General features: G+C 60.3%; 2 protein-coding genes across 5 annotated transcripts; one reads left to right on the forward strand and one right to left on the reverse strand.

Annotated features, from left to right (window-relative positions):
- Nucleotides 1–330: 330 nt before the first annotated feature.
- TRIM46 (tripartite motif containing 46) lies at nucleotides 331–9,985 on the forward strand. Of its 4 annotated transcripts, none has more exons than XM_036838546.1 (10): nucleotides 331–428; nucleotides 1,813–2,074; nucleotides 2,315–2,658; nucleotides 3,329–3,472; nucleotides 3,593–3,688; nucleotides 4,388–4,641; nucleotides 4,913–5,034; nucleotides 6,030–6,332; nucleotides 7,168–7,465; nucleotides 8,842–9,985. In XM_036838546.1, the coding sequence occupies exons 1-10, from the start codon at nucleotides 366–368 to the stop codon at nucleotides 9,233–9,235; spliced, it is 2,280 nt and encodes a 759-aa protein (XP_036694441.1). In that variant the 5' UTR covers nucleotides 331–365; the 3' UTR covers nucleotides 9,236–9,985. The 4 variants fall into 4 exon arrangements, with proteins under 4 accessions (XP_036694441.1, XP_036694606.1, XP_036694678.1 ...); XM_036838711.1 differs by having other exon boundaries at nucleotides 2,384–2,658; XM_036838783.1 differs by having other exon boundaries at nucleotides 8,769–8,959.
- A 911-nt stretch (nucleotides 9,986–10,896) lies between these two features.
- On the reverse strand, nucleotides 10,897–16,077 carry MUC1 (mucin 1, cell surface associated). Its single transcript, XM_036867593.1, has 7 exons — nucleotides 15,893–16,077; nucleotides 13,177–15,404; nucleotides 13,022–13,077; nucleotides 12,740–12,870; nucleotides 12,467–12,588; nucleotides 12,234–12,383; nucleotides 10,897–11,274 (listed from the first exon to the last, which is right to left on the reverse strand). The coding sequence occupies exons 1-7, from the start codon at nucleotides 15,951–15,953 to the stop codon at nucleotides 11,206–11,208; spliced, it is 2,817 nt and encodes a 938-aa protein (XP_036723488.1). The 5' UTR covers nucleotides 15,954–16,077; the 3' UTR covers nucleotides 10,897–11,205.
- Nucleotides 16,078–16,806: the final 729 nt, after the last annotated feature.

Here is a 16,806-nt window from a genome sequence, read left to right on the forward strand (position 1 = left end):
CAAAATCTAGTCCTTCCATTCTGGAGCCCACCTTTCTCTGAAACTATCCTTCTGCTTTATATGAGTAAGATTAGAAGCCAATGAAGAATTCGAACATAAGAAATGGCTCCCCCTCAAATACGATTCCATGTTACCCAGCCAACCCCACCCCACCCCCGACGCGACAGCCTTCTGAGAACCACGTGGGAAAAACTATTTCCCACCTCCTACCTCGACCAGCGCCGTTCGAGGCTGGTCCCTGGAGCATGCGCAGTGACATCTCACCCCACCCCTCTCCACATCCCCACCGGGCTCCTGCATTAAGCCCGGGGTTCGCAGCCGCAGCCGGGATCGGGCACACGGGGGCGGGCGGGCATGGTAGGGCCATGGCTGAGGGTGAGGAAATGCAGGCCTTCACTTCCATCATGGATGCACTGGTCCGCATCAGTGTGAGTTAAGGTGGGGTCGAGGGGAAGGGGAGGGGGAGTATAGGGGTCCCGGGCAAGCCGGGACCTCGAACAGGTGGGGGTCCCGCAAGATGCTGGGATGTAGACAGGGGGCGGGTGATGGCAGAAAGGACTGGGAGGGTCGGGATGCAGGTATGAGAGGGTAATCCCGGGGGCAGCCGGGAGGTGAATGCCGTGAAGGCGTCCATCTGCTGGGGTGTGAGGAACATGTAGCTACCCGGACGCAGCGGGTGGCTTGGGGTAGCCTCCAGCCGTGCACCGGGGCTGGGGCTGCAGGGCAACGGGGCTATGCTATGAGGAGGGGGCGTGAGTGAGCTTGGATATTTTCCAAGAAAACTGAGGACAGGTGGGGGGCGAGGAAAGGGCCGCCCCACGGTTTAGTTCCCAATTTGGGCCCCTCCGCAAGACCCCACCCCACCGCACCCCCACTCAGGGCTGCCTCTGAGCCTTCGGTTGTCATGGCAACCCGGGCCCGGCTCTCCCAGGGGCGGTGCCAGCCCTGCTCCCCCCCACCACTTCCTTCCCCCTCCCTCCGTGTCCCTCCCTCCTTTGTGTCAGCTGCGCCCCTGACCGGGATGGCTGCGAAGAGAGGGACCAAGGTGAGGTGTGGGGGTGGGGCATAGCTTGAGGACCCCCGCCACCAAAAAAGGGAGGGGTACTTCCGGTGGGGAGGGGGCAAGTAGGCGGGGCGCTCCTTTCCCCCTTGCTTGGGGAGGGGGTTGCGGCAGGCCGGGTTATGCCGGGGGAGGGAGCTGGAGGGCCGGATGGTGGGGGGCAAAAGGGAATGGGTTAGGAGGAGCCGGATGGGTTAGTGATGGGGAATGGAGCTGAGGGCGGCTGCAGGCTGGAGCCGCGGCAGGAGGACAGACTGGGTGAGCTGGAGGATGGAGAGAGCCTGGCTTTAGGGAGGAGTCACGCGGGGGAGGGGGGGCAGGGGAATGCCAGAGAAGGGGGCGGGGGTCCGCACCGAGCTGCTGAATGGGCTGTATCCTTGAGAGATGTGCCTGGGGCCGGCGGCCGGAGATGGGGGGATAGGGGCAAAGGCCAGGTGAGAGGGGCTGCAGGTCCGGCTGGGACTGGGACAGTGAAGGGGGTGGGACTTGAGGCTGGGGTGACCCGAGCTCCAACCATCCCTCCTCCTTAGGTCTGTAGCTCTGCAGGAGTGAAACAGAAGCAAGAGACAGGGAACTGGGAAGGCCTGTGAACCAGGCCAAGGCTTGTACTGGGGAATATCCATAGTTTGTCTGGTCCCTTGTACTTGTCTTGTCCATTCCTGAGACCTTTAGGTCTTTAAGGGGCAGTTGAGGGGCTGTTGAGATATGCCCAGGTGTCCAAGCTCTGACCCAACCTCCTGGTCCCTCCACAGACGAGCATGAAGAACATGGAGAAGGAACTGCTGTGCCCGGTGTGTCAAGAGATGTACAAGCAGCCACTGGTGCTGCCCTGTACCCACAATGTATGCCAGGCCTGTGCCCGGGAGGTGCTGGGCCAGCAGGGCTACGTAGGCCATGGTGGGGACCCCAGCTCTGAGCCCACCTCTCCTGCCTCCACCCCTTCTACCCGAAGTCCCCGCCTCTCCCGCAGAACTCTCCCCAAGCCAGACCGCTTGGACCGACTGCTTAAGTCAGGTGGGGCTGGCACCTGTGGGGTGGGGGTGGGGATGCTGGGATGTCCATCAGGAAGATGGAAGGGGTCCATCACTGGCCAAGGGCATTTGTCTGTTTTTCAGGGGGTGGAGATACTGCCCATCCAGGCTCTAATGAGAGCTGCGCTCTGGCACAATAGAAATTAATTTTTTAATTGAAAAGACTTCCCCCACTCTGAGCCAGCTATAATTTTCACCTCCCTACTTCCCGGCCCATCCACAGGCTTTGGGACATACCCCGGGCGGAAGCGAGGTGCTCTGCACCCTCAGGTGATCATGTTTCCGTGCCCAGCCTGCCAGGGCGATGTGGAGCTGGGGGAGCGGGGCTTGGCAGGGCTGTTCCGGAACCTGACCCTGGAGCGTGTGGTGGAGCGGTACCGCCAGAGTGTGAGTGTGGGTGGCGCCATCCTGTGCCAGCTGTGCAAGCCCCCACCACTAGAGGCCACCAAGGGCTGCACTGAGTGCCGCGCCACCTTCTGCAACGAATGCTTCAAGCTCTTCCACCCCTGGGGCACCCAGAAGGCCCAGCATGAGCCCACCCTGCCCACCCTCTCCTTCCGCCCCAAGGTGAGCCAGCCCTTGCAGGGCCTGGGAAGGGAGGGGCATGGTGGCGCTGGGTGGGAGGGCGTGCCCAGCACTGTGGGCTTCCAAAAGGAGCCGGCCAGGGGGTTGCCATTGCCGCTCTCCTTTTTCTGTAACAAAAAGGCACTGGACAAATCTTTGAGCGTCTTTGAGCCTCCATCTCATCTGCTGAATGAGGATTATAATACCTGCCCTGCAATATCTGTGCTTGCAGGGTTGTTGAAAGGATCACTGAGATAATGTTTGTGAAGGTTATTTATACACTAAAACGGTCTGTTATGCATTCATTCATTGAACAGATATTTATCAAGCACCTATGTGCCCGGTGCTATTCTAGGTGTTGGGGCTACAGCAGTAAACAAGATAGCCAAGGCTAATTATTAAGCACAAGGCTAAGATTACCATCATTATTGTTATTACCACACATTTCTGTGAGGTAAATGAAGGGAGAAGCAAGGCTAATGCCTGGAGCTTGCAGGGAAGGCTCTCCTTGATGCCAGGGTGTACCACCAGGTGGCACCATGGAGCACCACCAGCTGAACTCCTCTCCACCCCCATTGGGCCAGCAGAGGGAGGGCACCAAACTGCTCTGTGGTAGGTCAGCACCCTTACACACACCACTGGCTGACTGTCTCATTGCTCTTTCTGTCCCTAGGGCCTGATGTGCCCAGATCACAAGGAAGAGGTGACCCACTACTGCAAGACATGCCAACGACTGGTATGCCAACTCTGCCGTGTGCGACGCACCCACAGCGGCCACAAGATCACACCTGTGCTCAGTGCCTACCAGGCCCTCAAGGTGAGGACCCCGCCTCACTCTACCCCAGTGCTGACCCACACTCACACCCTCTCACACCTCCTCTGAACTGCTGGCTTCTTTGGAGCCAGGTGTGATGCCCACCTCTTTCTTCCCCCTCAGGACAAGCTGACAAAGAGCCTGACATACATCCTGGGAAACCAGGACACAGTACAGACCCAGATCTGTGAGCTGGAGGAGACCGTGAGGCACACTGAGGTGAGGGAGGGCATGGAGGTGGGCCCTGGGCCCTGCCTGGGAGTGGGAGCAGGAAGGGGGTGTGGATGGGCACAGCCCAATCACCTGGTTGCAAGCCCAGGAAGCCCATGTAGGGTCCACGGATATGTCGAGGTTCTGGTTAAACCAAGTCATCAGGAACAACAGTGCCCCAGGCCAGGTGGTACCCGAGGCTACAGTGGAGACAGGGTGTCTATCACCCAGGAGAGGAAGAGCTTGAAAAACCCCAGGGGTGGAGCTCAGATGCCCTCAGGCTCAGCTGCCTGCTGAGGATGGTGCACATCCCTGGACCAAGGAGGGTGAGGCGATGGCTCTGATACCTTTTGCCAGATTGCTTGAATCAGCTGATATGGGGATGGGAGATAAGGATGGCACAGATGCTGGAAGACGTTAGCACAGTGCAGGTGGACATTAGTGTAGTCATGGCCTCTTATCTGGGGGAGTCCTTAAGGGATCAGGATTGATTATGGTGTGGGCATCCAGGAAGGTTAGCACAAATGGTCAGGAGTTGAGCCCATCTGGGTGTACAGGAGCCTTTGGAGCCATGAACCTGGCCCTATTAGAATGGGTAGGTAGGATTTCCCCAGATCCTTTGTGATCCTAGCCATGGCATGGTGCCCCAGGGGTCTGGTGCAGGTGCTGCCTTCAAGAAGAAGATAGTAAATGTTGCTCTCTGGGCAGGTGAGTGGTCAGCAGGCCAAGGAGGAGGTGTCCCAGCTGGTGCGGGGGCTGGGGGCTGTGCTGGAGGAGAAGCGGGCATCACTGCTTCAGGCCATTGAGGAGTGCCAGCAGGAGCGGCTGGCCCGTCTCAGCGCCCAGATCCAGGAACACCGGAGCCTGCTGGATGGCTCAGGTCTGGTGGGCTATGCTCAGGAGGTTCTTAAGGAAACAGACCAGCCTTGCTTTGTGCAAGCAGCCAAACAGCTGCACAACAGGTACTCAGGGGCATGGCACAGGGGCATGGGCTCCTGCGGGGTAGGGGCAATCGTGGGTGTAGTCCATGTATAAGGCAATGTCGAGAGTACTGCCCGATGGAGAGCTGGGTCCTGAGGATTTTCACCAGGCCACACTGATATCAGTTTGCCCGAATGGACAGGGAAGAGACCCCCCAGCAGATACCAAGGCTCTAGGGGCAGGCAAGGCAGAATCAAGGGGAAAGGTGGCTGCCAGATGGCAGTGCCTGACCCTTGCCTGCCTCCATCCCAGGATTGCCCGAGCTACGGAGGCCCTCCAGATGTTCCGGCCAGCTGCCAGCTCCTCCTTCCGCCATTGCCAGCTGGACGTGGGGCGTGAGATGAAGCTGCTGACAGAGCTTAACTTCCTGCGAGGTGAGGAGATGGCCAGGCCCCGTGCCCAATTAGAGCCTTCCTCCCTTCCTCCCCAGCAGCGGGCCCGGGGGGCAGCGCCCACCGGGGAACTCCCCAGCCTCCTGCCTGGCCTGGCCAGCGCCCTGCCCACCTAGCCCACCCCACCCGGCCACACCGTCCCACCGCGCTCAGCGCCGCTTCTCCCTCTCTTTGTTTGTAGGCTGTGGCCACCGCGGACTCTGCTCCGGAGCACCCCAGGCAAGTCAGCGGCCCTGCCCCAGGGGTCCTGCCCCCCACCAGGCCCCCTGCCCTGCCCTGCCACTCCCACACAGCCCGGCTACCCACTCATGGCTTCCTTCTCTTTCCTGCCCTGACCAGACCCCATCCCCGCCTTCCTCTCCCCTGACCAGTGCCCTCTGTCTCTCTTATGCCTTCCTTTCTTAATCCTTGCCTTTCTGACCTTTTGTCCTTGTGACCTTTGCCCTCTAGACTTTCCTTCTCTTCCCCTTGACCTTGTCCCCTGCCATCAAGCTTTTGCTTGCCCTCTGTTGTCCCCTATTTTCTGTCTTGCTGACTCTTGCATCTATCTCCCTCCCACTTGGTTCCCTCCTTCCTGTTCAGTGCCCTCTTGCCTGGGCTTCAGTGGCCGTTGCCTGCCTTTCCCTGGGGCTCCTCTTTATTCATAGAATAAAAAGGGTCATAGAAAGAAGAGACACCATGTGATCTCATACCCTCATTTGACAGAGGAGGAAACTGAGGCCCAGAAAGGGGACGTGACTGGCCTAAGGCCAGAGCAAAGGAGTGGCAGACCGGGACTGGCATCAGGCCTCCTGTCTCTCCTTCTCCTGTGGGCTCTGCCCTGCCCATCCCTGCCCAGGGCCCAGACAGGTGTCTTCTCCAGATCCCTCTCACTCCCACTCAACCCCCCGGCTCCCGCTGCTTTCCCTTTTCCTGCCCACCCTCCATGCCAGGCCCGCGGCCAGGCCCTGACTGACCCCCGCTGTCTCTTCCAACAGTGCCTGAGGCTCCGGTCATTGACACCCAGCGCACCTTTGCCTACGACCAGATCTTCCTGTGCTGGCGGCTGCCCCCCCACTCACCACCTGCCTGGCACTATACCATTGAGTTCCGGCGCACGGATGTGCCGGCCCAGCCAGGCCCCACCCGCTGGCAGCGGCGGGAAGAGGTGAGGGGCACCAGCGCCCTGCTTGAGAACCCTGACACAGGCTCTGTGTACGTGCTGCGTGTCCGTGGCTGCAACAAGGCCGGCTACGGCGAGTACAGTGAAGATGTGCACCTGCACACGCCCCCAGCGCCCGGTGAGTGGGCACAGGGTACACTTGGGACCCAAGCACTGGCAGCTGGTGCTGGGTGGGCCCCGGAGAGATGGCATAACACAGTGCATCACTCTCACTAGCTCTGAAGCAAGACTGCCTGAGTTCAAATACCAGCTCTGCCTCTTGGCCAGCTGTGTGGCTTTAGGCGAGTTATTCACTCTCCCTGAACTTCAAGTTCCTCTTCTGTAGGGATAGTAACAATACTTATCTCATAAGGTTGTTGTGAGAATTAAGTGAGATGATAACGTGTAAGGGCTTAGCTGAGTTTTTGGCTCATGGTAAGGGCGCAATAAATGTTGGTAAAGTGACTCTCCAGAAAATAGTGGGGACTCTGGGGTGTAGGCATAATAGAGAAGCATCACCATCCAAGTACGGGGCAGAAGAGTTAGGGGTTAAGTGTAAGGACCAGGTAAGAGCACCAGAGTGCAGGCTGGAAAGTGTAGGTGGATGGTGGTGGGATGTCACCAGGTGGAATGGACAGCAGTGGGGACCCTCCATTGCACAGCCATGGGAAAGGGGTGGGAGGCAGCATAGCAAGTCAGCTGGGTCTGGGAGACTGATTCCTGTGCCCACTAGTCATCACTAAAACTCTTCCTGTGGTCCCATGCCCACTTGGGATGGGATGCCCCTTCTTTTTTCCTATGCTCCCCATTCCAGTTCTCCAGGCCCTGTTCCCCAGAGCCCCCTGCCCATCCCTTGGCAACTCGTTCCATGTTCTGAAATCTCCCAGTGTCTCGTGCTAACACCTCAAGTTCCCCCCAGTGCCAGTGTTTCTCCCTGAAGTCCTTCCTTCTGTCTCAACCCTCCCCAACTCCAGTCCTGCACTTCTTCCTCGACGGCCGCTGGGGCACAAGCCGAGAGCGGCTGGCCATCAGCAAGGACCAGCGAGCAGTGCGGAGTGTTCCAGGGCTGCCCCTGCTGCTGGCTGCTGAGCGGCTACTGACGGGCTGCCACCTGAGCGTGGATGTGGTCCTGGGCGATGTGGCTGTGACCCAGGGCCGCAGCTACTGGGCCTGCGCCGTAGACCCAGCCTCCTACTTGGTGAAGGTGGGCGTCGGGCTGGAGAGCAAGCTTCAGGAAAGCTTCCAGGGTGCCCCTGATGTGATCAGCCCCAGGTCAGGCCTCTCTGGAAGGGATGGGGGTTTGGGGACCTGGGTGGGGGAGCTGGGGACGGGGGGGGCGGTGTGCAAGGGGAGGACACACTTGCTGGGATGGAGCTGGGAGGAGATTAGGAGGAAGTAATAGGAGCCAGGCTGGGGGGGTGGCTGTGGTCTGGAGAAATGTGGGCTCAGTGAAAGAGCTTTGTGGACTGATATTCGGAGTGGCTGGGGAAAGGGACAATAGAAAAGGGAGCCATCTCCACTTCCCTCCATCCATCTCTCCAAGTCTCTGTGTCCTTTCTCCCTAACACCCCATTTCCAACATCCTTTCTGCACAAAGCCTTTTCCCTCCAGTACCTCCTTCACCCACATCTTTTCTCAACATCCTAAAATTCTTCCCTTCAAATTTCCATCTCCATATTGTCTCATCCACAACATCCTGTTTAACACCCACCCACACATACTTTTCTCCCTGACCCCTTCCTCCCCAGCACTCTATCCCTCAGTACCCCATTTCTTCTAAATGCCTTCTTTTCAACACCAGTTCCCTCTTAACCCTATGGTCCCCAAAACCCTGCATCCCTCTAACATCCTTCATCTAAGACACTGATCCTCCCTCATCTCTCTCCCAACATCCACCTTCCCAGCTTCCTTTCTCTGCTCTCCCCCTCTCCCCAGTACCTTAGTCACTAACCCTTCATCCTTCCAAGATTCTCTAACCCTCAAAATGCTCTCTCAGCATGATATCCCAGCACCATTTCCTCACCACCTTCCTGTGTTGGAAGCTCTGCATTTCTTCAGTGTGCTTTAGCAATACCCTGTCTTTCTTCCCCTCCCCCCACCTCTCTGGCCAATGTGCTTTCCTTTCAACACCCCTTTCCCACCAAACCAAACCCCCAGCCCTATATTTTAACCCCTGTCTCTTCAACATGTTTTCTTCTCAATGCCCAGAATCAATCCTTTTTTTAAAATTTATTTTTAAATTTTTTTTATTTTTGGCTGCGTTGGGTCTTCATTGCTGCGCGGGCTTTCTCTAGTTGCGTCGAGCTGGGGGCTACTCTTCGTTGCGGTGTGTGGGCTTCTCACTGCGGTGGCTACTGTTGTTGCGGAGCACGGGATCTAGGCGGCGCGGGCTTCAGTAGTTGTGGCACACGGGCTTAGTTGCTCCGCAGCATGTGGGATCCTCCCGGACCAGGGCTCGAACCCGTGTCCCCTGCATTGGCAGGCGGATTCTTAAACACTGTGCCACCAAGGAAGCGCCCCAAATCAATCCTTTGAACCACTTGCTCCCCAACATTCCATCCTTCCAACATCTCAGCCCTCTGGTACCCCCTCCCCCACACATTTACTCCACCCCCCAACATCCTCCTACCCAACGCCCACCCCTGCAGGTACGACCCGGACAGTGGGCATGACAGCGGTGCCGAGGATGCCACAGTGGAGGCGTCGCCACCCTTCGCTTTCCTAACCATTGGCATGGGCAAGATCCTGCTGGGGGCCGGGGCCAGCTCAAATGCAGGGCTGACAGGGAGGGATGGCCCGGCGGCCAGCTGCACAGTGCCCCTGCCGCCCCGCCTGGGCATCTGCCTGGACTACGAGCGGGGTCGGGTTTCCTTCCTGGATGCGGTGTCCTTCCGAGGGCTCCTGGAGTGCCCCCTGGACTGCTCGGGACCTGTGTGCCCTGCCTTTTGTTTCATTGGGGGTGGTGCAGTACAGCTACAGGAGCCCGTGGGCACTAAGCCTGAGAGGAAGGTCACCATTGGGGGCTTTGCCAAGCTGGACTGACCCTTCCAGGCCTCTCCTGGGCCCTGGCCTTCCAAGCCTCCTGAAGCCGGGTTATTCCTCCCGCAGCTTCTCCCTCAAACTCTTCCTCCCATGTGGTCCTGTCCCTTCCCCTATGTCTGTGTCTTCCCAGGGCCTTCTCTTGACCAAGGGACTCTCCTCTGCTCACCTCTCTGGATGTCCCCCATTCTCTCCACTGCCTGTTAATCCAGGCTCCCACCCCCACGTCTCTGCCCCGTGACCTGCCCTTGGCATCTTACCCGAGTCATGGAGACAGCCCCTTCCCCATCCCTGCCCTGTGCTCCTCCCCAGGCTGATTGGGAGGGAAGGCACCTGGAACACTGGGCATGCTCCCCAGCTCTGCCCTCTGCCCTGCCAAGCTCCCTGACCCATCCATGCTGAACTACAGCTTTGGGGCGTGCAGGCTTTTTGGCTGGACACTGCCCAGGCACTCCCTGGTGAGGGGAAAGGGACCCTATCATCCTGCTTTATTTATTTGGGTCCCTGTACCCCCAGCCGCATGCCTCTTATCCCCCTCTTCTCCCTCTTGCATGCTTTACCTGTCCTGCACCCATGCCAACGTGCCAAGTCTCCCTTGGGGAGCCAGCTGAGGTTAAGTGTCCCCATTGGGTTGGGCCTGGCAAGGCCTCTGGTGCCCGCTGTTGCCTCCCCCTGCGGTGGGCACTGCTAGGCCTGTGTCAAGCAACAGCTGTTATTTTCATGGTTTATAAACAATAAACTGTGATGCCAGGCTTTCCTGTGATATCTTTGCCTTCCCTGAGCCCATTCCTCTTAGTTTCTGTGCTGGACGTGGCAGGCGGGGCGGGGCGGGGCGGGGGGGCGGGGATCGAGGGTTCCCTGCTATAACTCAGAGCAGGGGTGCACGGTGGATCTGGCGCCTGAGGGAAGGAGGTCGCCAAGCCTGTCGCTTCCCCGACTTCTGCCACACCTGTACCCAGCCCAGGCCCGAGCCGATCGTGGCCGCCAGGGGGCGCATCGCTGCGGTGGCTGTTTGCGTCAGCCCCGCGACGGGGCGTCCGGGCGGCGGCGCCGGGCTCTGCGGGAATGCGGAGGGGGCGGGCCCCGTGCCTGGGCCCGAAGGGATCAGGGAACCAGAACCACTTCCCCATTCCCAGGGTGCTGGGTAGCAGACCCCAGAGCCAGAGGCGGGTGGGGCGGCCAGGGAGGGGCCCAGGCCCGGTGCCAGCCCCCGGATATGACATGAGCTTATCGTGGCCCTGTTGACTCAGCAGCTGTTATCGCCGCCCGAGGACTTACTTCACACCCGGACAGCTAAGAATAGAGCCGCCTGGGGGCACCGTGCCAAGGGGAGAGGAGGGCGCGGGAGTGAAACCCAGGCCCGGGGAAAGGGGAGAGCCACGGGCCTGCGGGCAGAGCCGGGTCACGCTGGCCGATGGAGCCGCCGGGTTTCGTTTCCTCCTTCCTCTTGCGCCGCCAGCCATGCAGGACAGGTGACAGAGGTGACTCGAGTTCTTCCACCAAGCACTCCTGCGCCCCCATGTCACCTACTTCTCAAGTGAACCCCGCTCCTTCTGGCTTTCTTTCCTCCCTCTCCTTTCCCAAGGCCTCTTCCAGACCCCCTCACACACATTTTGACCGCCCCTCTATCAACAGGTCACAGAAGACAGATCAAAAGTTGGCGGTCAGCGAAGAGGAGGCCCGAGTTTTATTCAGCCATGTTCAGGTTCCCACTCCCATCTCCGAGCTGTCCCCGCCAGTCCTCCTGGGAGCCACTGCCTCAGGCTTGTCCCCAGGGGCTCGGATGGGCTTCGCCAGGGCTAAGATGGGTTAGGGGACTTGGTGGGGCCTGTGAGGGAGACTGTGGGCAGCCCACCTGAATGCCCAGCTCACCAGCCCAGAACAGAGTTGGGGGCAAGGGGGGGGTGCTGCAGCAGTGAAGAAACCCAGGGAGGCAGTCGGCGCTGGCTGGATGCTCAGCAGGCAACGTGCCCCTACAGGTTGGCGGAAGTGGCTGCCAGGTTCGTGTAAGAGAGAGTGCTGCCACCATTGCCTGCAGAAACCTAGGTAGGGGGAGAAGGGATCTAGGGTGAGGGGCAGAAGCTTTCCTGGGAGAAGCTTCTTCCCCAAGGCCCCTGGATGGCACCCCGCGGCTGGGGTGAACGGTCCAGGAGCCTGACTAGCTCTCAAAGGGTTAATTTGGAGAGAGCACCTGCTGGTCACCACCAGCAGCCAGGTGACTGTAAACAGGGCCACTCCTCCTTCTGCTCCCCTTCACTCCCTCCCCTCGGCTCTTATCAGCTCCCCCTGCTTTCCCCTCCTGCCCCTTTTTCCCTCCATTCTCTGCTCCTCCAGCCCAAGGGGGTGTGTGTGTGTCTGTAAAACTGGAAGAAGGAAGTCCCCAGGGGGAGGAAAAATGGGGTCAAGAAAAGGAAACTCCTCTCCCCTCCCCCACTTGGAGTGGCTTTCCAGCCCCAGGTGGCCAAGTAATTATTTACTAGGTCCTGGAGAGAAAGGAAGAAAGAGGGAGGAGGGGTCTGTGCTTCTCCAGAGATTCCCAAGAACCTCCCCCTCACCCGGCACCCAGGCTCACCTGGCTTGGTGAGACTTATTCCCCAATTCAGAGACCCCTCCTCCCCACTAGCCTGTCTCAATCTACCCTCCATTCTTAGGAGACAAGCTGGGGCACAGGTGCTCCTTCCATGAAGGGCTCCCCTGGGCGCAGTGCCCCACTCATTTCGCCTCTGGGCATCCCAGTGAACAGCCCTGGCACCAGTTCAGCGGAGCACTGAATGCTCTTTTGGGAGTGCTGGTAGTGGGGGCACCCCCTACTGAGATCCCCCTTCTTCCATGGTCTCTTCCCAAGGCCCTTCCCCCAGAACTCCCCTGACCTCCAACCCCAGCCTTGTCAGGTCCTCATTGTCTACTGTCACTCTCACCTCTTCTAAGTTCTTTGGGCTTTCCCAGTACCCTTTCAGAACCCCTGCCAGCCAAAGCCTCTGCCTCCCTCCGCCATCCTCACCTCCTCAAAGGGGCTCCGTTTGGTACTGCCAGGGGGCACATAGCGCCCATGGGTGTGGTAGGTGGGGTACTCGCTCATAGGATGGTAGGCATCTCGGGTTGGAAAGAGGTCCAGCTGCCCATAGTTCTTTTGTCTGCACTGACACACAACCTGGGGAGATAGGAGGTAATGGGGGGCATGGGGGTTCCTTCTAGCAGAGGGACTATGGTCAGGGCTGGGGACTGAGCACTTACCAGGGCAATGAGATAAATGATGGCCAGGGCAACCAGAACACAGACCAGTACCAGCAGGGCAATGCCCCAGCCAGGCACCCCAGATCCAGACTGGGCAGAGGAAGGAAATGATGCATCACGCACTAAAAGGAAAAGCAGCGGTCAGGGCAGTCTCTCAAAGGAGGTGACCCTCCCCTTATTAGTGCCAAGAGGAAAAGCAGGAATCCAGATGCTGGAGAGAGAGAGGGTCCCGGGCAGTGTGGTGTTGGCTGGCAGCTGAGGAAGTGGTCTCACCACTAACTCCACTGATGGTCAGGTTATATTTGACTGCTGCTGCTTCAAGCTGACCAAGCTGTCTCTCCAAGTTGTGGGCAGTGGTACCCTCTCGGAAGGCCAAAGTTAATTCTACCATCACAGATCCTGGCCTGGTCAGAGAGAAACAGGCAACTCAACCATGGGTCCCAGCTTCTGGGTCAGCACACCACCCACCCCCCGCAACCACAAGTGCACCAGCCCCTCCCCACAGTCAAGACAACATCCACCCATCCCACATAGAGTCCACACCCAGAACTGTACCTGAACTTGATACCTAAGAGGCCCAGAAAATCCTCTTGTTTATAAGTCTGCACAAACTGGGGTGAGAGGGAAAGGACTAAGTTTTGATGCAAGTTCTTCAAAGAGTTCTGAAGGCTGCTTCAGGGGAGCCCGGTTGAGGAAAGGCAGCTACTCACCAATACAGAAATGCTTCTCTGCAGCTTCTGGTAGTAGCTGGTGCTGGGATTTTCCAGGGAAGAGTTAAACTGGAGGTTCGTAATGTGAAAAGACAGGAAGAACAGGGAGACCCTAATAGGCAACTGCTGAGAAGTCTTATGACTGGAGGAGGTCGGAGGTACTATGCTCTGGTTAGTGCTGCTGGCAATTGTCCTGGTAATGTGGCTGGTGCTCGGAGATGAGGCTCCACTGGTGGCCCGGGGTGAGGTGCCACCGTGGACCGGAGGGGCAGCCGAGCCTGAGGCAGGGCTGGTGGTCGGAGATGAGGCGCCACTGGTGGCCCGGGGTGAGGTGCCACCGTGAACCGGAGGGGCAGCCGAGCCTGAGGCAGGGCTGGCGCTCGGAGATGAGGCGCCACTGGTGGCCCGGGGTGAGGTGCCACCGTGGACCGGAGGGGCCGCCGAGCCTGAGGCAGGGCTGGCGCTCGGAGATGAGGCGCCACTGGTGGCCCGGGGTGAGGTGCCACCGTGGACCGGAGGGGCAGCCGAGCCTGAGGCAGGGCTGGTGCTCGGAGATGAGGCGCCACTGGTGGCCCGGGGTGAGGTGCCACCGTGGACCGAAGGGGCAGCCGAGCCTGAGGCAGGGCTGGCGCTCGGAGATGAGGCGCCACTGGTGGCCCCGGGTGAGGTGCCACCGTGGACCGGAGGGGCAGCCGAGCCTGAGGCAGGGCTGGCGCTCGGAGATGAGGCGCCACTGGTGGCCCCGGGTGAGGGGCCACCGTGGACCGGAGGGGCAGCCGAGCCTGAGGCAGGGCTGGCGCTCGGAGATGAGGCGCCACTGGTGGCCCGGGGTGAGGTGCCACCGTGGACCGGAGGGGCAGCCGAGCCTGAGGCAGGGCTGGCGCTCAGAGATGAGGCGCCACTGGTGGCCCCGGGTGAGGGGCCACCGTGGACCGGAGGGGCAGCCGAGCCTGAGGCAGGGCTGGTGCTCGGAGATGAGGCGCCACTGGTGGCCCGGGGTGAGGTGCCACCGTGGGCCAAAGGGGCAGCCGAGCCTGAGGCAGGGCTGGCGGTCGGAGATGAGGCGCCACTGTTGGCCCGGGGTGAGGTGCCACCGTGGACCGAAGGGGCAGCCGAGCCTGAGGCAGGGCTGGCACTCGGAGATGAGGCGCCACTGGTGGCCCGGGGTGAGGTGCCACCGTGGACCGAAGGGGCAGCCGAGCCTGAGGCAGGGCTGGTGCTCGGAGATGAGGCGCCACTGGTGGCCCGGGGTGAGGTGCCACCGTGGGCTGAAGGGGCAGCCGAGCCTGAGGCAGGGCTGGCGGTCGGAGATGAGGCGCCACTGTTGGCCCGGGGTGAGGTGCCACCGTGGACCGAAGGGGCAGCCGAGCCTGAGGCAGGGCTGGCACTCGGAGATGAGGCGCCACTGGTGGCCCGGGGTGAGGTGCCACCGTGGACCGGAGGGGCCACCGAGCCTGAGGCAGTGCTGGCACTTGGAGATGAGGCGCCACTGGTGGCCCGGGGTGAGGTGCCACCGTGGGCCGAAGGGGCAGCCAAGCCTGAGGCAGGGCTGGTGGTCGGAGATGAGGCGCCACTGGTGGCCCGGGGTGAGGTGCCACCGTGGGCCGAAGGGGCAGCCGAGCCTGAGGCAGGGCTGGTGCTCGGAGATGAGGCGCCACTGGTGGCCCGGGGTGAGGTGCCACCGTGGGCTGAAGGGGCAGCCGAGCCTGAGGCAGGGCTGGCGGTCGGAGATGAGGCGCCACTGTTGGCCCGGGGTGAGGTGCCACCGTGGACCGAAGGGGCAGCCGAGCCTGAGGCAGGGCTGGCACTCGGAGATGAGGCGCCACTGGTGGCCCGGGGTGAGGTGCCACCGTGGACCGGAGGGGCCACCGAGCCTGAGGCAGTGCTGGCACTTGGAGATGAGGCGCCACTGGTGGCCCGGGGTGAGGTGCCACCGTGGGCCGAAGGGGCAGCCAAGCCTGAGGCAGGGCTGGTGGTCGGAGATGAGGCGCCACTGGTGGCCCGGGGTGAGGTGCCACCGTGGGCCGAAGGGGCAGCCGAGCCTGAGGCAGGGCTGGCGCTCGGAGATGAGGCGCCACTGGTGGCCCGGGGTGAGGTGCCACCGTGGACCGAAGGGGCAGCCGAGCCTGAGGCAGGGCTGGTGGTCGGAGATGAGGCGCCACTGGTGGCCCGGGGTGAGGTGCTTTGGTCAGTTAAAGCCTGTGTACTGCTGCTGCTTGTACCAGAGACTGTAAGAAAGATTGTTAGTGTAGGGTTGGTGGCAGCTGTCAGAAGTTGAGGTTACAGAGTTGGGTTGGGGGACAAATCAGCACAAGGAAAAAATACATTCTCTGGCATCTGAAGAAGTAATGCCAGGAGAATTGGGGAGTGGCCCCTAGGTCAGCCCTCCTCCTCCCTCGCTGCTGGCAGCCTCCCTCCCTCTTCCCATATCTGTCTGCTCCTGGCTTGTCGGGTTTCTCCACTCCTAAGATTTACCTCTCCTGACTCCACCCCCACCCCCTCCAGACTTCTTTCAGGACGTTCACCTGCCCCTGGCACCCACTCTCCTGGGGGGCTGTCTCTTCTCAGCCTGTCCTTATCCTCACTCCTTTATTCTTTATTCTGGCACAGACTGGGCCACCCCTGTCTGCAACTTCTGCCTCTTGGATGCCATCTCCCAGGAAGCAAAACCCACAGAAAGGCTGGGAAGACCCCCTCCCCACCTTGCGCCCCTTACCTGTAAGCACTTGGAATAGCAGCAGCAGGAAGAAGAAAGGGGCCTGGATGTCCGGTGTCATGGTGGTGGCCAAGTGGTGGGGAGGGGGCAGAACAGACTCAGGCAGGCAGTGCGCACGAGGTGGAGCAGGCACAGGCGCCTGCTGCTTTATACCGGTCCCCCGCCCGCCCTAGGCTCAGCCAGAGCAGGTGACAGGTGACAAAGCTCCGCCTCCTCCCCCTTTCCCTACCTCCTACCTCTTCCTCTTCCTCTTCCTCCCCAACCATTCCTGGCCCCTCAAATAGGGTACGTGGGCTCCAATCACTCGACCCTCTGACAACCTGTTTGTTTTCCAACTGGCCTCCCCCTTTCACCAACCACTCCCTGGCTCCAGAAGGCGGTGGAGGGAGTCTGGAACCTGACCTGGGTCCCCATGGTCCTATTTTAGCCCCAGGACAACAGACAAGGTGAGAAAAGTAACAGAGAAAGTGGGCTAGGTCAAAGTCCTGCACGGCAAGGCCAGGAAGCTCATCCTCAGGTCCCCCGCACCATTGCCCCATTCTCCCTGGGTCCCTTGGAGTCCCACTCTGGGGGCTGAGAAGGAAGGGGAAGGCTCGATAATGGGTAAACTAGTTGCTAGTTTTGGACCCCCTCCCCCCAACTACTTCCCGGAACAGCCCCACTCTTCTAACCGCTCTCTGTCCCGTTCCACACACGGTTCTACCCTGAAACCCACAGTCCCGCCCCCTGCCGGCCTTTCCAGCAGCCTGAGTTCCTTCTTTGACTTTCTCCCTAGAAGGGGGCGGGGGAAGAAATTTCCACTTAAAGAAATATGAAATCTGGGTTCGGCCGAACCCTAGGGTCTTTGCTTTCCCAGTCCTCCACCTTGTAGCGGCGGCTCGCTGGCCGGGCTCTCCTGCCCTCTAGCGGTCACC

This window comes from Balaenoptera musculus, chromosome 1 (genome assembly GCF_009873245.2).
Source record: "Balaenoptera musculus isolate JJ_BM4_2016_0621 chromosome 1, mBalMus1.pri.v3, whole genome shotgun sequence".
NCBI lineage: Eukaryota > Metazoa > Chordata > Mammalia > Artiodactyla > Balaenopteridae > Balaenoptera > Balaenoptera musculus.

Coding starts and splice junctions, on each gene's coding strand:
- TRIM46 (XM_036838546.1), top strand. CDS start 366: ATGGCTGAGGGTGAGGAAATGCAGGCCTTCACTTCCATCATGGATGCA. Junction 5,035..6,029: donor AGAGCTTAACTTCCTGCGAG/GTGAGGAGATGG, acceptor CTCTTCCAACAG/TGCCTGAGGCTCCGGTCATT. Junction 6,333..7,167: donor GCACACGCCCCCAGCGCCCG/GTGAGTGGGCAC, acceptor CCCCAACTCCAG/TCCTGCACTTCTTCCTCGAC.
- MUC1 (XM_036867593.1), bottom strand. CDS start 15,953: ATGACACCGGACATCCAGGCCCCTTTCTTCTTCCTGCTGCTGCTATTC. Junction 13,078..13,176: donor AGAGAAGCATTTCTGTATTG/GTGAGTAGCTGC, acceptor CTCTCACCCCAG/TTTGTGCAGACTTATAAACA. Junction 12,871..13,021: donor CTCTTAGGTATCAAGTTCAG/GTACAGTTCTGG, acceptor CTCTCTGACCAG/GCCAGGATCTGTGATGGTAG.